A 21,691-nucleotide genomic window follows, 5' to 3' on the forward strand; every position below is an offset into this window, starting at 1 on the left:
GCTCCATCTTGGCTCATATGAGCAGAGGCCAAATCGGAAGTGCAGACTTCTATCCTCACTAGCCTGTAGACCTTCCAGGGTAGAATCAGAGAGACAAGTAGGGAGTAGAGACTTTCATCCTGACCCTGCAAGAACAAGACCCCCCGCAATCCATGTGAGATCAATGAAGATCACATGGGCAGCCTGAACTGCAATTTCTACCCAAAAATAATGAGGCATCCCTCCCTTTTACTTGCCAGAGTGAATCATAGTAGACAGCCATGGATTTAACCACCACCCAGGGGTAATGAGCTCTACCTGCACTGTGTCAGCACAGGTCATGCGGGGAGCACTGCTAAGGCACTCCCACCTCTCTCAGGGTGGTATCAGTGGAGGCCCAGCAAGAGCAAGGAGCCTGCTTCTACCGGGTGTGGGTGTCAGTGAGAGTTGAATGAGAAACCTGTGCTTTCACTTCCGTCGGTCGGTAATGAAGAGCTCACCCACCCTGCCCCTGCTGGAGGGGAATCACGGTAGGCCAGCTAAAACAGAAGACTTAAGTAAAACTCAGAGGTTCATAATATATATTTTTAAGATTTATTAATTTATTATTTGACAGAGAGAGAGAATTCACAAGTAGGCAGAGAGAAAGGGGGAGACAGGCTCCCTGCCGAGCAGAGAGCCCGATAGAGGACTCAATCACAGGACCCTGAGACCATGGCCTGAACCCAAGGCAGAGGCTTAACTCACTGAGCCACCCAGGTGCCCTGGTTTATAATATAATATTAAGATATCTAGGGGTCAATTAAAAATCACTTGTCACCAAGAACCAGGAAAATGCTAATTTGAATGAGAAAAGACAATCAATAGACACCAAGACAATACAGATGTTAGAATTATTTGAAAATAATTTCAAAGCACCATCATAAAAATACTTCAGCAGACAATTAAAAACATACTGGAAACAAATGAAAAAAAAATTTCAGCAAAGAAATAGAAAATCGTTAGCAAAAAAATAGGAGAGAGAAAGAATTAAATATAAATTTTAGAACTGAAAAAATACAATAACAAATGAAAAAACTCAATAAATGGGCTCAGCAGCAGAATGGAAGGCACAGAGGAAAGAATCATTGAGCTGGAAAACAGAACAATAGAAATCACCCAATCAGAACAACAGAGAGATAATAGACTGAAAAAAGTGAACAGAGCTTCAGGGACCTCTGGGACTAAGACAAAAGATCTACCATTCATGCTAACAGAGTCCTGGAAAGAAAAGAGAAAGAGAGAGGAGCTGAAGATGTATTCAAAGACAGAACGAATGAAAAAATTTCCAAATTTGGCAGAAAGACACAAACCTACAAATTCAAGAAGCTGAGCAAATCCCAACCACAATAAACCTAAAGAAACCCATGCCAAAATACATCATAATCAAACTTCTGAAATATAAAGACAAAGAAAAAAATCTTGAAAGCAGCGAGAGAGAAACAACAGCTTACCTATAGGAAGAAAACAATTCGAATGACAGTGGATTTCTCATCAGAAACCATGGAGGTCAGAAGGAAGAGGCACACGTTTTTTCAAGTGCTGAAAAAAAAAGAACTGTCAACCCAGAATTTATACCCAGTGTAGACACCCTTCAGGAATGAAGGGAAAATCCAGACACTCTCAGATGAAGGGAAACGTGAAGAACTTGTCAGCTGCAGACCTGCCCTGAAGGAAATAATAAGAAAGACCCTCTAAACAGAAAGTAAATTATGAAAGAAGAAATACTGGAATATCAGGAAAGAAGAAAGAACAACAGAAGAAGTAAAAGTATGGGTAAATACAACACATTCTCCTTCTCCTCTCGAGTTTCCTACACTACGCTGGACACTTGTAGCACAAACTAAAACATACACTGAGGTGGTTCTAAATGTATGTGGAGGAAATAATCATGACACCCATACACAGGAAGGAAAAAGAGGTAAACCTACTATATTTCACCTAAACTGGTAAAATAACAAACCCAGTAGACTGGGATACGTTATATATGTAATGTGATACCTTGAGCAACCATTCAAAAAACAATACAAAGAGACAGACTCAAAAGTACTGCAGATAAATCAAAATGAAACTCTAAAATACATAATAAGTAACCCATGGGAGGGCAAAAAAGAAAAAAAAAAGAAAGAAACGAGCAAAATAAAAAACAAAGAATAAACAAAAATTAAACAGCAGACTTGTCATAACACATACAATTACATCAAATATAAATCGTCTGAATACGCCAAATAGAAAACAGACCTGAAAAGGTCAGTTAAAAACACTACCCATTGGGCGCCTGGGTGGCTCAGTGGGTTAAGCCGCTGCCTTCGGCTCAGGTCATGATCTCAGGGTCCTGGGATCGAGTCCCGCATCGGGCTCTCTGCTCAGCAGGGAGCCTGCTTCCTCCTCTCTCTCTCTCTCTCTGCCTGCCTCTCTGCCTACTTGTGACCTCTGTCTGTCAAATAAATAAATAAAATCTTAAAAAAAAAACAAACAAACAAAACACTACCCATTCATGCACTGTCTGTAAGAAACTAACTTAAAATATAACCATATAGCTAGTTTGAACATAGAAAGGTGAAAAAGATATGCCATGCAAATATTAATCAAAACAAAGTAGGAGTAGATATATTCATGTCAGATAAAGTAGACATCAGAGCAAAGAAAATCATCAGGTACAGAAAGGCACGTCACACGATGATGAAAGAGCCGACCTCTCAAGAGGACGGCAATTCTACGTGTGCACGTGCTCAACAGCAGTGATGCAAGTATGCGACGCAAAGCCTACAGAACTGAGACAGACACAACAAAGCCACATTTCTGGTTGATGACTTGAGCACCCCTTCCCAGCCACTGACAGGTCTAGACAGAAAACTGGCAGGTGCTGGTATGAAACAGATAACAACCTTGTCACTATTTAGAACTGTTTTTTTTAATTCCAAAAAGATACGTTTCATTGGCAAAGTCTACCAAACGTCAGAAGGACAATTAGCACCAGGTCCACACACTCACCTCTAAACACAGAAGAAACATTTTCCAATTCAAATTATGAATTCAGTACCATTGTGATACCAAACCCAAAGACAGCACAAAAAAATAAAAAGGAAAGAAAGAAAAGTACTAATATCTCTCATGAATACAGAGGCAAAACTCCTTAACCAGACATTAACAAACACGATTCAGCAGTTTACACAAATGTATACTCTATACAGTATATACAAATGTGCATACAATATACACAAATGGCTGTGTACAGCGGCCAGCAGAGCTTAACCCAGGGATGCAAGGCTGACCTGGCATCTGAAGACCAACCAGTGCAAACTACTGTATCACCAAAGAACAACCACAGGGTCCCATCAACTGATGCAGAAAACCGTCTGACAAAATGTAGCACTGATTTAATGCCAACACTCTCAAGAAAAAGGAACAGAGGGGAAGTTCCTCAACTTGATAAAGAACATCTACCAACACCCCACACCCCAAAAAACCCAAGACTAAAAACGAGAGCTAACATCATACTTCACACGTCGAAAGACTGCCTGTTCCCTCCTCCCACAAGAGGAGACTAAGAGAAGGACATCAGTTGTCCCCCTGCTGTTCACACAGTTCTGGAAGCTGACAGTGCAATGAGGGGGGGGAAGGAAAAAAGACACACACATCAGAACGTGAAAAATAAACTGTCCCCTAGCAGATGACTCGATTCTTTATGCAGAAAACCCCAAGGAATCTGTAAGCACCTGGAGGGAAGGCAAACCAAAGTTACATAATTTCTTTAAAATCTGATGAAAATGAAGACATCAAATGTCAGAATTACAGCATATGATTACATTATTAATCAGAGGAAAATTCATAACCTTCAGTAATCACGTATCAAAAATTAAAGAATAAAATAAGTAAACTAAGTGTCTAACTCAGGAAGCTAACAAATGAACAACAAAGTAAAACAAAAAGGTAAGAGGGAAATAATAAAGACAAAATTGGGAAGTCACAGGTTAAAAATCAAAATCACAGTAGAACTATCAATAAAATAAAATGTTGGTTCTCTTCATGAAAACCTACAGAATATATAAATCACTAATCTAATCAAGAAAAAAAAGGAGGAAACATAAAATACACAGGATAAAAAATGATTAAGGGGGTAAAACAGAGGAAATTTTTTTAAAAACTTACACCTCTTCTTTGTCTAACTATACATACATAAATTGGAAAACCTAGATTGAATGACCAGGAAATTGTATCTGCCAAACAGATCTCAGGAGACAAGAGATAAGAAGTTTAAACAGACAATATCCAGACAGAAAAGAAAAATTATCAAAGAATTATCCTTCCCAAAGAAACCGGACCTAGATGATTTCACAAGAGAATTCTACCAAATCTTTAGAGACCAAGCAATCCTAATGCTACTTCACTATCCCAGAAAAGAAAACGAAGGAAACATTCTAATGCTTTCTGGGACTCCGCAAGAGGCACAGCATACAGAGAACACCTTGGGTAAACCAGCCCTGTCGAGGGCCCTCAGTCTGCTGACACGCGCACTTCAGAACATGCATCCCGCACTGCAATGTTGCTGGGGTTCTTCTGGCTGACATTTACGTAGGAAAAATGTATACTTCCCCCAAACCCAATATAACATTTTTTAAGGATTGATTTATTCATGTGAGAGAGAGAGAAGAGCACAGGAGGAGAGGCAGAGAGAAAGGAAGCAGACCCCTGCCGAGTGTGGAGCCGGACCCAGGGCCCCACCCCAGGACTCGGGGATGGTGTCCTGAGCAGAAATCAGGACTCCGCTGCTTGATCCACTGAGCTACTCAGGCACCCTGCAATATAACATCTGTAACCCAAAGAACATGGGAAAAACTCTCAGCCAAGATTCCGAGTTCAGCTGGTTGACGATTAGAATTATGCGTGGATGTTTCTGAAAAGCGCAGAAGCTGCTATGAAGGTGTGCACAGCAACTGCCCGTGAACAACTAGTTTAGCTGTGGTGATCAGGGAAAATGCGGTGGGCATTCTGTGTCCTAACGGGACAGTTTTTACTTTACACTATTTACCTGTCCTTGAGCTGTATTCGTTAAGATTTATTTATTTATTTTGAGAGAGAGAGAAAGCCCAAGCAGAGGGAGAGGCAGAGGGAGAGAATCTCCAGCAGATTTCACGCTGACCATACAGCCCAACATGGGGCTTGATCTCACGACCCCGAGATCATGACCTGAGCCGAAATCAAGAGTCAGACACTTAACCGAATGAGCCACTCAGGCAGCACAGTTCTGTTTTCAAAAATTAATTGGGGATTTTGAGTACAACCAACTTTAATACATTAAAATTTTTATAGTACATTATAATTTTCCCATTTAAAATAATAGGAAATGGCAACATAACAACATTCAATATTCAGTAGTGGATTAATGAAATTAAATATCAGCATTCATATCTAAACCATATGATACTTGAACATAGGATAAGAAAGCTAAGAACACTTCTCACTTTAAAATATGCAATTAGGAAGGTATGTGCTATGGTGAGTGCTGTGAAGTGTGTAAACCTGGCGATTCATAGACCTGTACCGCTGGGACTAATAATACATTATATGTTAATTTAAAAATTTGAAAAATTTTTTTAAAATAATAAAAATAAATAAATAAATAAAATGCGTGATTATATGATTGATGAATCACTGCCCTCTATACCTGTAAACCAATAATACATTATATGTTCATTAATTGAATTTAGATTTTAAAAATAATAAATAAAACAAAATGTGCAATATAATGATATAAAAAATACATGTTTGGTCACTCAGATGACCACAATATATTTCTCAGACATTTGGCCTTCATCCATAGTTCTTGAGAACGCTTCAGAGCCCGAAAGGTGACACAGGTATCCTGAAGGATGACTTCGGGACTCCACCCAAGGGTGGGAGCAGGTTGGCCAGAGAAGGAGCCACGTGGCTAGAGGGTTGAGACACTCAGCCGCAACCTCGACTTCCAGGGAGGGAATAGAGGCTGGAGGAGGAACCAGCCAATGGCCAATGACTTAGTAAATCAGGACCGCAACAAAGCCTCCATAAAAACCCAAAGACTGGGTTCAGGGAGCCTCGGGGCTGGTGAGCAGGTGGAGACTGGGAAGAGTGGCGTGCCAACAGAGGGCAGGGAAGCTCCAGACCCACTTCCCAGCCCACACCCCACGTATCTCTTCACCTCGTTCTTGATTCTTACCATGCATCACAGCCTTTAACAAACTGGCAAACGTGAGCAACCCAAAGAACTTAAAGAGGAGTCGGAAGCCCAATCTGTAACTGATAGGTCAGAAGCAGAGGTGACAGCCTGGGGTGCCCGAAGTGGAGTGTTGGGGGAAGTCTTCTAGGACTTCTAGGGAAGTCTTCTGAACCCTTAAGCTGTGGAACCCGATGCTTTCTACTGGTCAGCAGTATCAGAAGTGAGTTGAATCTGGGACACCCTACTGGTGTCTGAGAATTGCTTGGTACTGGGTGAAGGGATGGGGGGCAGGGAAGGTGCCCATGTTGAAATTCGGTCTGGAATTTGGGTCAACCCAAAAATCCTACATAAAATAATAACAGACTGTAACATCACTGTAAAAAATATGCTAACTGGGGCAGCTAGCTAGCTCAGTCAGTAGAACATGTGACTCTTCATCTTGGAGATATGAGTTCGAGCCCCACATTGGATGTAAAGATTACTTAAAAACAAAAATCTTTAAAAAAAATATTAACAGGGGCACCTGGGTGGCTCAGTGGTTAAGCCTCTGCTTTCCGCTCAGGTCATGGTCTCGGGGTCCTGGGATCAAGCCCCACATCGGGCTCTTGCTCAGCGGGGAGCCTGCTTCCCTCTCTCTCTCTCTGCCTGCCTCTCTGTCTACTTCTGATCTCTGTCTGTCAAATAGATAAATGAAATCTTTTAAAAAAATGTTGACAAAGTAGGATTTATTCTAAGATCTCAAAGACAGTTCAATAGCAAAAAGTTCATTACTATAAATCCCCATATTTAAGAGGGAAAATATATGATGTCTAGGGTGCTGAAAAGGCCTTCAATAAAATTTAACATCTACTCCAGACAAACACTTATTGAAATAGGAATTAATGGGTACTGCACCTTGATTTTACTTAAACAGACATACACACACACACCCCTCTCAAGCCTAAAACCAGAATCTAATTTCATACAGGCAGAAACAAGGTAAGGATACCCACTAACTCCACTGTTACTGTTACCTGATAGCATATTAGCCAGTGCAATCATGCAAAAAAAAACTTTAAAATTAAAAAAAAAAAAAAAAGGCCTCTGTTGGGTCAGTGGGTTAAGCCTCTGCCTTCGGCTCAGGTCATGATCTCAGGGTCCTGGGATCAAGCCCCACATCGGGCTCTCTGCTCAGCAGGAAACCTGTTCCTCCTCTCTCTCTGCCTGCCTCTCTGCCTACTTGTGATCTCTCTCTGTCAAATAAATAAATAAAATCTTAAAAAAAAAAAAAAGCAAAGGATCTTGAGAAGTTCGAGACTGGAAAGGAATAGTTAGCACTGTATTTGTATTTGTAGAAATTAAATAACACACTTGAAAATACACTTGGGGAAAAAAAAATCAAAGAGTCGATGCTAAAACTAATACCCAATTTGAGGGTTCAGAAAAGAAATAGGGTACAAAATTGCCATAAAAAAGTCAATAGCCTAGATTTCTGCCCCTAGCAGAAGCCATGACAGAAACCAAATTAACCCTTACACCAGTAATAATCAGAAACAGGAGACATTAAAAGAATGAAAGGACAAGCCACAAACAGGCGGAAATTATTTGCAAACCACTTATCTGATAAAACACTGGTATCCAAAACGTAGAAAGGAATCTTAAAACTCAACAGTTAGAAAATAAACAACCCAATTAAAAAGTGGGCAAAAATGTCTGTTCTCATACTACAATGGAATTAAACTAGAAATCATAAGATAAAGATAACTGGAAAATCCCGAAATATGCAGAAATTAAATAACACACTAAGTAATACATGGGTCAAAGAGGAATCTCAAGAGAAATGTAAAAATATTTTTAACTATGAAAATGAAACTTATCAGTTTGCTGGATGCAGCAAAAGCAGTGCTTACAAGGAAATGTATAGCACTGAAAGCATACATCTGAAAAGAAAGACTTAAAATCAGTAATCTAAGCTCCCACTGTAGGAAACAAATGAACAAACAAAACATTATAAGTAAGCAAAAGAAAAGACATTAATAAGAATTAGAGCAGAGGGGCACTTGAGTGGCTCAGCTGGTTAAGCGTCTGACTCTTGATTTCGGCCCAGGTCATGATCTCAGGGTCAGGAGATGGAGCTACAGGTCGTGCAAGCTGGGTGTAAAGCCTGCTTAAGATTGTCTCCCTCCTGGGGCGCCTGGGTGGTTCAGTGGGTTAAAGCCTCTACCTTCAGCTCAGGTCATGATCCCGGGATGCTGGGATCCAGCCCCGCATCAGTCTCTCTCCTCAGCGGGGAGCCTGCTTACTCCCCCTCTCCGCCTGCCTCTCTGCCTGCGTGTGATCTCTGTCTGTCAAATAAATAAATGCTAAAAAAAAAAAAAAAAAGAGATTCTCTCCCTCCCTCTCCCCCACCGCCATCCTTCTCTCTCGCAAAAACTAAATAATTTTTTTTAAAAAATCAAAAAAAAAGAGCATAAATCACTGAAATTGAAAACATAAAATAAAGAAAGAATATCAACAAAACCAATGCAACTGATTCTTTGAAAAGATCATTAAATTTAGATTAAAATCGGTTAGGCTAACTAAGGAAAAAGAGGGAAAACACAAATTACTAATAGAAGAAATGAAAGGGGGGACATCAATATTGATCTCACGAACATGAAAAGGATAATAAAAGAACACTATGAACACCTCTATGCCCACAAATTCGATAACCTACATGAAATGGGCCAAGTCCTTGGAAGGACAAATATGCCAAAACTCACACGAGAAGAACTAGACAATGTAAATAGAGTTCTATCTATTAAAGAGATTAATTCATAACTTAACTACCTTCCGAAACAGAAAGCATTGGGCCCGGATGGGTTCACTGAGAATTCTACCCAACTTTAAGGAAAAGATGATCCCAGTTGTCAACAAACTCTTTCAAAGGACAAAAGCAAAGGGAGTACTTCCTAACTCATTTTATGAGGTCAGCATTACCCTAGTAACAAAACCAGACAAGGCATTACAAGAAAAGAAAAGTATACACCAATATCTTTCATGAACATATGCAAAAATTCTTAACAAAATACTAGCAAATCAAATCCCAGAAAGTATAAAAAGAATTATATACTATAACCAAGTGAGATCTGTCCGAGGTATTCAAGGCTCTTCCAACATTTGAAAATCATTGAATGATCATATCAACAGACTAAAAAAGAAAAGTCACTTGATCCTATCAATAGATGCAAAAAGCATTTGACAAAATCTAACACCCATCAATCACAAAAACTCTCAGAAAACTAGGAATAGAGGGTAACTTTCTCAACTTGGTAAATAAAGTCTATCTTTAAAAAACCGACAGCTCACCTCCTGCTTAATGATGAGAAATTTGAAGTTTCCCACTAAGATCAGGTCTACAAGGCAAGGATGTCACCTCTCACCACTCCTTTCAACATCATGTTGGATGTCCTTGCTAAAGTAATAAGGCAAGAAAAGGAAATAAAACATATACAGATTGGGAAGGAAGACATAAAACTGTCTTTTTTTCACAGATAATGTGATATCTATATAGAAAATCCAAAAGAATCAACAAAAAAACTCCTGGCACTAAATGTGATTTTAACAGGGTGCCTGGGTGGCTCAGTGGGTTAAGCCTCTGCCTTTGGCTCAGGTCTTGATCAGGTCCTGGGATCGAGCCCCACGTTGGGCTCTCTGCTCAGCAGGGAGTCTGCTTCCCACCCCCTGCTGCTTTCTCTGCCTGCCTCTCTGTCTGCTTGTGATCTCTGTCAAATATATAAATAAAATCTTTTTTTTAAAAGTGATTTTAGCAAGACTGCAAGATACAAGGTTAATACACAAAAGTCAATTGCCTTCCTATTTATCAACAATGAATAAATGCAATTTGGAATTAAAAGCATGGTATCATTTATATTAGCTCCCCCCAAAATGAAATTCTTAGGTATAAATCTAACAAAATATGTACAAGACCTACATACGGAAAACTGAAACTTTCGAATGAAATCACAGAACTAAGTAAAGACAGAAATGTCCCTTGTTTGTGATCAGGAAGAGTCAATACTGCCAAGGTGCCAGTTCTTCCCAACTTGCCCTGTAGTTTCAATGCAATCCCACTCAAAATCTCATCAAGTTATTTTATGGATATCAGCAAAACTATTCTAAAGTTTATACGGGGAAGCAACAGACCCAGAACAGCCAACATTTCAACATAGAAGGAGAAGAACAAAGAGGACCAATAGCACCCAACTTTAAGACTCCCTCCAAAGTTACAGTGGTCAAGACAGTGCCATCTCGGTGACAGAACTGACACAGGACAACAGAACGGAGTCGAGAGCTCAGAAATAGACTCTGGAAGCAGAGCCACCTGATCGTCAAGATAAAGAAGCACAGGTAATCAGTGGGACAAAGGCCATCTCTTCAACAGCTGGAGCTACAACCCGGGATGTCCGTATGTGGGAGTGAACGCAGACACAGACATTATACCCTTCACAAAAGTTAGGTCAAAATGGCTCATAGGACTAAATGTGAAATGCAGAACCGTGAAACCCCTAGGGGATGACATTGGAGAAAACCTAGATGACCTTGTTTATGATAACCTTTTAGATACACCACCAAGCACGTAAGCCACGAAAGACATAATGGATCAGCTGGACTGAAGTTAATAAATTCTGCTCTGTGAGAGACAACGTCAAGAGAACAATTAGATGAGCCACAAACGGGAGGGGAAAAGCTGCAAAAAACACAGCTGATAAGAAAAAAAGCGTTATCTAAAATTTACAAAGAACTCTAAAAAATAGAAAACAAGAAAACAACCTAATTTTAAAAACATGCCAAAGATCTTAACCAAAAAGATAATGCAGATTGCAAATAAGTATATAAAAGCAATGTACCACATCACCCATCATTAGGGAAATGCAGATTAAAACAATTTGGTGCCACTACACACTTAGAGAATGGCCAAAATCTGGAACACTGACCATACCAAATGCTGGCAAGGATGTGGAGTAATGGGAGCGCTTGTACGTTACTAGTGGTAAAATGCAGAATGGCACGGACAGTTCAGTGGTTTCTCACAAAACTGAACACACTCTTGCCGTATGATCGAGCCACTTACTCTCCTTGGTATTCACCCAAAGAAGCTGAAATCAAGTTCACACAAAATCTTGCACACAGATGTTTTTAACAGCTTTATACACAATTGCCAAAATTTAGAAGCGACCAAGATGTTCTTCAGTAGATGAATGGGTAAACTGTGGAACACCCAGACAATGGAAATATTACTCAATGCCAAAAAGAAAGGAGCTTTCAAGACATGAAAAGACATGGAAGAACCTTAAATATATATTGGTAAGTGCAAGAATCCAGTCTAAAAAGGCTACGTACTATATGATTCTAAATATACTGCATTCTGAATAAGGCAAAACCATGGTCAGTAAAGACATCAAGTGGTTGTTAAAGTTGGGGAGGGGGAGGGATGAAGAGGCAGAGCACAGAGAATTATTAGGGCAGGGCAAATACTCTGTGTCATATTACAGTGACGGCGAAATGTCACTGTACCTTTGTCTAAACCCATGGAAGGGGCAACCCCAAGAGTGAGCCCGAAGGTAAAGCACAGACATCCGGTGATTACGATGTGTCCGTGGAGGTTCATCCCTGGTAACAGATGCAGCATCTGTCGGGGAATGTGGATAATGGGGGAGGCTATGTTTGTGTGGGGGCGCAGAGTCATTGTTTTGAACCTTCCTCTTTGTTTTGTTTTGAACCTTAAACTACTCTTCAAAAAATTAAGTCTCAAATTTTCTTTCAAATAAGAAAATTAAAAAGTCAGCAAAAGGTATGAACAGTTATCTCACCAAATAAGACATACAGATGGCAAATACACAAATGAAAAGATGCTCAACATCACGTGTCATTAAGGAACTGCAAACAGAACAAGGAAGTACCTTACATACTTATCAGAATGGCAAAAACACAAAACACTGACAGCACGGGATGCTGGAGAGGACCTGGAGGAACAGTTCTCACTCACTGCTGGCGGGAATGCCAAACGGTACAGCCACTTGCTTAGACTACCAGCTCTTTACAAAACTAAACACAACCTTACCTTACAATCCAACAGTCATGCTCTTAGCTGTTTGCCCATTTAAATGAGCTGAAAGCGTATGTCCATACAAAATCCTGAACATAGATGCTTATAACAGCTTTATGCATAATTACCAAAATTTGGAAGCAACCAAGATGTCCTTCAGCAGGTGCATGGATCAACTGTGGAATGGCCAGACAATGGATTACTCTTCACCGCTAGAGAGAAATGGGCTAGCAAGCCATGAGAACACATGGCGGAACCCTCCATGCACATTGTAAGCACAAGAACCCAATCTGAAAAGGCTGTACACTGTATGATTCCAACTACATGACATTCTGGAAAAGGCAGAACTACAGAAGCGGTAAAAAGATCAGTGGTTGCCAGGAGTTGGGGAGGAGGGGCTGCACCTGACTCATGGACAAAAGCCAGGTGGGAACCCTGGACTCATCCTCAAGCTTAAGCCAGAGAGAAGCAGACCAAGAGTCTGGGAACACAGACACACTAGTATCTCTGAGAGCTGAAACCAGAGAGTGGGCCAGGGAAAGTTCTCTCCCAAGGAAGCGAAGGGCAGGGGGAAGCCAAAGCAGCCAGAGCGGGCTGCTCCAGCTACTCCTGGCATGGTACACTGGTTCCCAGGCCCCAGAAGAGAGCATCTGCCCAAGAGGTGAGGGGTGTGTGCACGTGCCTGAGTGTGTGTGGACACATCTGCAAACATGGGCCGGCATTGCATGGCACCTGGTCTTCTCAAGACTAAACTTAATCACACCTTGCATGTGAGCTCAGCTTCCACGGCCTGGCCCTCTCCAACTACCCCCAGGATGCTCGATCTTTGTGCTCACAAGCCATCTGTGCACCTGCTATACACAGTGTGAGGGGACTGTATCTGACCCCTCCAGGTCTCTCTGTCCCTACTAGACAGAGTGACCTGCAGACACAAAGAGCCTCTTGCCCTCAGTGCCTGCACATGGCTGGGCAGGGAGCAGCTGCTCAATCAGGAGTGTGGGAGGGAGGAGGGGGAAGAAGAGCTCAGGCCAAGGCCTGTGGGGACCTCAGAGCAGGAGTCACAAAGCACATAAGTCACGGGAAGACCACTGGCTAGTTGTCAGCCCCCATCAGGTTTGGGGCCAAGGTGCGTAGCAGCTTTCACATAACTAGGAAGAGTCATGACCATCCTAGGGTCTGTCTTCCTGATGAGACTTATAAGTCCCACAGGACTTCCTGCTGGTCCCACTCCCTCCTGCTGTCCCCCAGCACTAACACTTGACTGGTGCTTAGCTGGTCACGTAAGTGACATGAAATAGTAATAGCGCTCCTCGGGGCCACTGGAAAACAAAGACAGCAAGGCACGGACGCCGAGCACAGAGGACCTTCTCTCCAGCTGGTGAGACAGTTCACACAGGCAGGCTCCATCCCCAAGCAGCTGTCATGGAGGGGACTGGCGGAGAGCCAACAGGGCCTGCACAAGGTGGGCCCTGCCCCACTCAGATGGGAGATACTCACTGGGAACAGCCGTGGTCTCCCCAGGAGGGCCGGTCAGTGTCACCGGGATGTGCACAGTGGCACTCAAGTCCGAGGGTTGACTGCCCATCCGTGTGACATTCCGCTGATTATCTGCATCCTCTGGCTGTTCCTCTACCTTCTGCAGACAAGTGCTGGGCAAGGCGTGCACAGGGCCCACACCCACTGGTCCACTGGCCTCCAGGTCACAGTGTGGCTCCCTGCAACCAAGAATGCACGTCAGAGTCCGATGCAGCCCCCAACTGCTACTCAGTGTGCAAAACCCAGCTCCATGTGCCCCCGTGCCGACCAAGTAAAGCCCTGACTGCTTCCTCTGCTACTCTGGCATTTCCTCTGGTTTTTATCACTTTGTACGTTTCTATGTTTTTAGGGCTGATTCTCCTTTCCGTCGCTGGCACAAGACTAGGCACGGCTGGCATCACAGTGTGTATAGAAAGGGAACTGTCTGCAGCATGAAGAAGCCGGTAGGAGGGTTTCCCTCAGCTACTCCACCAAGAGCCTAGGACACCACCAGACCAAGAGGCCCAGCACAGGGCTCTGCACAGAGACGGTGCCCAGACTGGGCTGACCCCGGATGGTCACCTCCAGCTGCAGGAGTTCTTGCAGACTACTGGCCTTAGCCCGGGGGGCTCCTGTTACCCCAGCTTGCTTCAGAGGCAGATCCTGGCCCAGCCAGAAGCAGGCTGGACAAGGCTGCTGTGGAAGGGAAGGAGGCCCTCTGTGTCATGGCCACCCAGCCTGGCCCTATTCCCTTCTACCATTTGGCCTAGTGGCCTCCTTAGGCCTCCCTCGGGCTCTCCCCACGTTTTTCTTTTCCCCGGGGCTACTATGCTCTTCCCACGCCAACATGTCCCAAACTAGTCCCAACAACTTTCCCCATGCCCTCTCTCGCGCCTGGGTGCCTTGGACTAATAGCTGACACTCGCTGAGCATACCCTGCCTGCCCCCCCCCCACCAGTTTTAAGCATTCTACACGACACCCCATCAAGGCAGGATTGTCACCACCACAAGCGATGGAGACAGAGGGCAGGGGGACCAGGTGCAACAGGGGCCACTAGGCAGCTCTGCACCCCCAACCCTGTGGACCCTGACCCCGGCCCCCTCCTCGGCCAGCGGCTGGGTCCACCATCCGTAGCTCTGCAGCCCCAGCCCGGCCCCCTCCCCGGCCAGCCGCTGGGTCCACCATCCGAAGCTCTGCAGCCCCAGCCTGGCCTCCTCCCCGGCCAGCGGCTGGGTCCACCATGGGCACGCGCGCTTCCTCACTTGGGCTGGTGGTTCCGCAGCTCCTTCTCCTTGTCTCGCTCCTCGCCTTCGCCCTCCTTCTCCGCCGCCTCCTTCTCCGCGTCCTCCTGCGAGGGCAGCGCCTTGTGCCGGGCCCGGTGCCTCCGCGCCGGCTCCTCCCCGCTCCCCGCCTCTCGGGGTCCGGCCCGGGGGCCGCCGCGGTGGCGCGCTCGCCGCTCGCCCTTGGCCCCGCCGCCGTCCTTGCCCTGGTCGGGCGCGTGCCGGTGCGCGCGGTGGCGCCGGGGCTCGCGCTCGGCCGCCTCCTCCGGGGAGCCCCGCCGGTGGTGGCGCCGGCCGCCCTCGGGGCCCGGGCCGCGGCCGCGCTCGCTCCGAGCCTCCTTGCTGCGGCTGCGGTGCGGCCGTGGCTGCTCCTCCCGGGCCCCGGGCTCCCCGCCGTCGGCCTTCGGGACGTCCGTCCGCTCCTGCTCCACCGCCGCCGCCGGGGCCGAGGCCGCCGCCTTGTCGCGGTGCCGGTGGTGCCTACGCGGCGGCGGGTCGGCGCCCTCCGCGGCCTCCGCGCCCTCGGGCCGGGCCTTGCCCCCGGCTGGGACCCGCGGCCCGTCGCGGCCCAGCTCCACCACGAGCGGCCGGTCCAGGTGCGTCTTCATGTCGGGCCGCAGGTGGCGCGTGGTGGCGTAGCGCAGCCGCTCCTCGGGGTCCATCTCGCTGTACAGCGCCTCGCAGCTGGCCCTCAGGTTCTGCAGCCGCAGCTGACTGGCCCGCTGCTCCCACACCGAGCGCGCCTTGGCCGAGTTCTGCGGCCTGCTGCGGGGAGATCGGCGGTGAGGGCCGCGCCCGCCCACGCTCTGCCTCGCCCGGGAAGCCACGGATGGACGCAGTGATGGAGGGATGGCGGGGGGCAGGGCGGGGGGGGGGGCAGGAGCCCTGGAGACCCCCGGCAACCGGTGCAGAACAAGTAAGGGACACCCAGGGGGCCCAGAATTCGGCCTTGCCCCCACCCCATCATGACCCCACCGACTGTGAGAGCACCAGCCTGCGGGTGGGCAGTGGGGGGCTCAAGGCCACCCTGGAGCAGCTGTACAGGGGCCCTTGGCCAAGGGATGCAGGGCAGTGGGAATGACAGGCACCAGCAGGAGGTGGCAGACAGGCTTCCAGGGCAGGTGGGCTGCTGGCTAGGAAGGCCAACAGGGAGAGGAGGGGGGGAAGAGTCCAAATGGGGCAGGACTGAGGAAGAGGCAGGAGGCAGGGAGCCCCCTGCAGCCACCCTGGGGCGTGGCCTTGCTTCAGCATAGAGCAGAGCTGCCCGGGAAGGGGCTTCTCCACCTCCATTTCTGGAAAAACAGCCACTGGCCAGGAGACGGGGGTGTCTGTGAGAGGCCCTGAGAAGAGGCACGTGCCCAGGATCGGGGTAGACATAGCCCAGGGAGCAAGGGGCCGGGGGCAGTGGCCCCCTCTCAGGGCCAAAGGATAAGCTGGGACTGCTCCCTAAGGTGGGCAGCACTATCCAGGCACCTGCCACTCGGCTCAGTGACCACTTCCTCCCAGGAGCCCAGCAGTTAGGTCTGGGGCTAGAGATGCTCCCTCCTGTGGTCCTCAATACCCTCCACTCTCCAGGCTCCACAGAGAGCCCCTTCCTTCCACCAGGGCAGAGAAGCCCTCCAGCACCAGGCGTGGCCTGTACTCCAGGCTCAGCTATCCCTGCACAGGCCGTCAAGGTTTGACCACCCCACAGCCTCATCCACATAGTCTCATGTCGGTCTCCCCAGCCCAGGGTACATGAGAAACCCTTTGCATTCTGGAATCTGTGCTGAATAAGGCCTCCAAAGTAGGCGACCCCAGTCCCACCCTGGCCAAGCAGGAACCTCGTCTGAGGCCAGAGTCTCATCCTTCAGCCTCTGGAGATTTCTGGACCTACTGTGATGGTAGTTGTTCAGAGCCACACTGTGCTGTGAACTGCAGTGGCCCACTGCCTCCAACCCTCACTGCAACCTCCCTACTTCACAGATGACGACACTGAGCCTAGACTCATAGAGGGCCCTCTAGCCAAGTCACTGACGGAGCCAGGGTCAGACGCGTGCAAAGACAGAAAAAAGGTCTCTAAAGAAGTGAAGCCTTGGCCAGACCCCTGACTGCACTGACAGCACAGAGTCACAGCCTGAGGGGCCCCAGACCAGGGCCCAGGCTGGACAGGCCACCAGCATCAGGGCCCTATGCTACTGAGCGCCATGCTGACCTGCAAAAGCCAGAGGCAGCCGGGCGAGGGACAGCCCAGTGCCTGCGGCTCGCCTGCACAAAGTGTGTGATGCCAGATCCAGCCCCTTTGGAGGGGAAGTCCAGGCTCCAATGCAGGGAGCCATGTCCAGGGCACTGCCTCACAAGAATGGAAGCCAAAGAGCACAATGTTGGGCCCTCACCTGGGAGCCCCTATGCTGGGCAGGCAGGGCAGTGCATGGGGGACAAGTGTGGCCTCTCTGGCCATCTGCTAACCAACACCATCAACTGCCTCACCAGGTCCTGGCCTGCCTCCTCTGAGCCATCAAAACTGTCCTTCCCTGCTCCCAGGGACACCTTGCAACAGACCCTCTCACCTTCTGTTTCCATTCCTTGGACTTCAACCTAGAGCCCAGGGGACCTACCCGTCCCAGCCTGGCACCAAAATAAAGGACCCAACTGTGAACAATGCTGAACCACATGAGATGGGTGACAGGCGCCCACGAGGGCCGACAGCCAGCCTGGCCACCTGACGCAGGCTGGGAGGCAGCGCCACATGGTCCTCAGGGTGAGGGCTGGGTGCAGCCTAAGACCTGGGGCCAGCTCTCTGCCAGAACAGACAGGTGATGAAGACAGTGGGGAGAGTGTGCAGGCTGGGAGCTCAGGATAGGCTCCTGATAACACGGCCCTGCTCTCCCCGACCCTAGCTGCAGCTCCTTCTCTCCCAGAGACCAGCCAAACTCCACGAAGGGACGATTTGTCTGGTCACATACAGGGTGCCACGGAGCTAGCAGACTCCCCCAGAACTTCCCAGGGGAGCAAGACACGGAGCAGCTGGGCTCACACAGCCCCCCTAGGTCCCTGTGGCTTTGATCCTGCTGGGTCGCCCTGCCTCTTTGGGCCCTAACGACACCTGGAGCTGTCTGCACCCACCCACTGCTTGGAGAGGTCTGGCTTCCTCGGAGTCCGGGCAGCAGGCCTCCCCCACTTGCTGGTGTCTGAGTCGACCTGCACCAGGTTGGTATTTGGTCCCTGCTCTGTCAGGTTCATGAAGTAGTATGGGCCACCCAGGTCTTTGCACCTCTCCACTGAGCTCACAACACCCAGAACGTGAGAGCAAGGACCAGGCCACCATCTGAAACACAGTAACAGTATTTCAGATCAAGCCCTTATTGTAAAAGGCTCTTTAAGGAGTCACACGAGGAGCTGCTCCCACAGTGCCTCAACCTCAGCTTGCTGGCAGAGCCCTATTCGGCCACACCCAACCCAGGCCTTGTGGACACCTGCAAGGCCCAAACAGGAGCGTCCATGGCACGACCCCGCTTCGGGTCTCGGCTGAGGGAGCCAGGTGTGCACAGGTGCCAGTACTGGGAGGCAGCCCTCACTGTTGACATGTCAGTACTGACATCCACACCTTCCTCCAGCCTGGGAATCAGTCATCCAGGACCCAGCGTTCTTACCCTGGGACACACCAGGGTCCCCACAGCCTGTGAACAAGCCGTGTCAGGTCTAGGCCAGCCAAGCAGGGAGCAGGTGGCTCAGAGAGGGCCAGCACTCTCACACTACTGGGCCCCAGAGAGAGTACCTTGCTGCCCCATCCAGGTGGGCAGACCACAGCCAACAGTTCCAGAGACGTCCCACCTGCAGTGCTTGGCCTCACCCTGGAGAGGAAGCCCCTGGAGGCAACCATCCCAGGACCTCCTCCCCAGGCAGACTGGTGTCTCCTCCAAGAGTGACACACTGGGTTTTTGGTAGCCAACCTCAGGCTCTGGCTGGTCTAACATGAGAGCAGCTCTGCTGTCACGAAGACAGCTTCCTAAGGGTTCCAGATATATCCCCTCCCAAGTCAAAAAAGGATGGGGCAGGAGGACCCCGTGAATGTCCTCAGTGAGTCCGACTGGATGCTCTCCCTTGTGGGAGAAACACAAGGGCCACAGCGCCCATGGCAGCCCAGCAGCAGCCACCTCAAGAGAAGCAGAAAATGCCCAAGACACCAGAGAGACGCCACAGGGACAGACAGCAGACAAGAGGACCAGCGGGGAGAGGAAGGGCTGAGCGCAGAGTCTGGCGCCCAGAGCAGGACTTGGGACCGTCAGGAAGCGTGCCCACCGTCCCGTGCCAGCTGCAGAAGGCTTTCCTGGAGCTGCCCCTGGAGCAAGGGGCTGGAGGTGGAAAAGCGGTTAGGGGTAGGGGAGGTGTCGCATGTAGCCGCCGTGAAGGCACAGAGGGTGCCATAGCAGAGGAACTCACGGTGAGTTTACGCTGGAGACAGATGAGCTGTGAGACACGGCACCCCGAGTGTGCTTTACGAAACTGCACATGCAAGAAACAAGACAAAACAGAAGTGAGAAACCAGAGAGGGCTCTAAGGGGCACAGAACATGTTTAAGCCACATCAGGTCAGGGCGCAGGCTGCGGTGGGCGTCTGGGCAGGAGGCCAGGGACGGGTCCATCAGAACGGGCACCAGCTGAGACCTCGGGGTAAAAGAGAAGTTGAGAAAGAAAGAGCATCGGGCGGAACAGTGACACAAGAAGGAGCACAGCACCGCCCCCCACGGCCAGAGGACAAGAATCTGCGGTCAGGGGCCATCCCCACAGCTTGGCACCCTCGGCCCCACACACAGCATAGGCCTTGGAGGAGCCAGCACCGAGCGTCCCTGAATTCCAAATGGCTCTTGCCTGCACTATGTGTCCCACTGCCGCGGAGCTGCCATGGGACAACCTGTGCGTTTGCCTTGCCTCTGAGACACAGCAAAGCCAGCTAACGCAGGACACCTTACCTCTGGGCTCCCCCCGAGCCCTGCCATCTGCCTGCCCCGCTCTGCCCTTGCCCCCCTGAGTCCTGGGCCCCTCAGGCTGGAACCGGGCGTTGCAGCTCACTGTGACGGTTCCGGGGCACAAAGGCTACATCACCAACCCACCTCCTCACTGGGACTCCAGCCGTTTTCCAGAGACTCTGGACGCCTTCCCAAAACCAAGAGAGAAACCAGAAATCTCTACAATCCTTCCCCTTTGAGGTCGTTCCCCTAGGGGAAGACCCCACGGCTTCCCAGCTCCTCCTTCTCAAGGCCGAGTCTACACACTGAGGGTCTCAGAGCAACTCACCCTCCTACAGGTCCCAGGAGTAAAAAGGTGTGGGTGGGTGTGCAATTGGGTGTGAGTGCGTGCACGGTGTGTGCGTGTGAGCGTGCATGCGAGTGTGTGGACACGTGTGAGATGAGTGAGCGTGTGTGGTACTGGGCAGGAACATACGTGACAGTGAGTGCTGGGCGTCCTGAATGAACAGTGAGTGTGCGTCAGCATTCGGAGTGCAGGCGAGGAGAAGGGTGACCGATCACGGAGAAGCAGGAGACCACATCAGCCTTAGCATCCATTCCCTGCAGGGTCCATCACCTGAGGCCACAGCCCAACTCCAGAGGACAGGGACATCCTCTGAGAAGGCAGGAGCCCCGCCCCTCGGGCTCAGCACAGTCGCACAGAACCCAGGGAGCCCCTCAAGCACTGAGGGCAGTAAGGGCCCCTCTGCTCCCAGGGCGCCACAGCCTCTGGACCAGTCCTCCTGCCTCACAGACCACACGGCTTGGCTACAGGGGGCAGAGTCAAGGTGCGTGTCACTCAGGGCCTCACTCCCAGCCCAACCAGCAGCAGGAGACAAGCCCACCCACCCAACACGATTCACTGGAGAAGAGAAACGTCTAGGAGGGTGGGGGGGTGGGGCAACAGACAGAGAGGAAAGCCAACACCACACGCCCAGAGCTCAGACCTCATCCCTGGGCAGGATCTCCAGTGACTACATCAGACTGACCGCCATCCGATGGAGGCACACGGAGGACATGTCACAGGGAACAAAGGCTCAAAGCTGCATCCCAGGAACATGCCCAAGAAGGGGGAGCATAGAGGCCAAGGCCGGCACACACCCAGGTTGGCACGGCAGGAATGAGTGGACACCGAGCTCAGGCCCCACCGTGAGGGAGAACACCTGTGCCTCCCCAGGAGCTCCACCCAGGAGAAAAGAAGCACCAAGGTGGTGGTCAGGCCCACAGCACACTCGCACAGAACCCAGGGAGCACAGTGTGACACACCCTGGGCCTGGGTGTGCCCGTCTGCAGTCTCGTGGCTACAGAGCAGTGTCCCCGGAGGAGGACGGGGACCAAGGAAGAGCACCCAGATCTCTCTTGGTGGCCTGACAAGTTCTCCCTGGTTGTGCCAAGGGCCCCAGCACCTGCTGCCCAGAGCTCTCAGCCCAATGGGAACAGACGCCCTGCCCTACACCCCTCAGGCACAGCAGCTCTGACAGGGACGGGGCCCATGGGATAGCACCCCCCTCTAAATGCAGAGAAGGCAAATGCTGAAGAGAAACCTACAGGCTCAGGAATGGGTCAGAAGCTCACCAGCTCCCTCTGCTAATGCAGACCACCAGCAGCTACAAAGCTCAGGAGA

At 49.2% G+C, this 21,691-nt stretch overlaps 1 protein-coding gene across 1 annotated transcript in view; it reads right to left on the bottom strand.

Annotated features, from left to right (window-relative positions):
• CACNA1B (calcium voltage-gated channel subunit alpha1 B) overlaps positions 1–21,691 on the bottom strand; it is a gene marked incomplete at its 3' end in the record, with an annotated part of 179,569 nt that overhangs the window by 69,948 nt on the left and 87,930 nt on the right. The window contains exons 19-21 of the mRNA XM_059412121.1: positions 19,503–19,565; positions 15,063–15,842; positions 13,782–13,999 (exon numbers count right to left, since the gene is read on the bottom strand). Coding sequence (XP_059268104.1) covers positions 13,782–13,999; positions 15,063–15,842; positions 19,503–19,565 — 1,061 coding nt within the window. The remainder of the gene's footprint in view (positions 1–13,781; positions 14,000–15,062; positions 15,843–19,502; positions 19,566–21,691) is intronic.

The sequence above is a fragment of the Mustela nigripes genome, chromosome 9 (genome assembly GCF_022355385.1).
Source record: "Mustela nigripes isolate SB6536 chromosome 9, MUSNIG.SB6536, whole genome shotgun sequence".
NCBI lineage: Eukaryota > Metazoa > Chordata > Mammalia > Carnivora > Mustelidae > Mustela > Mustela nigripes.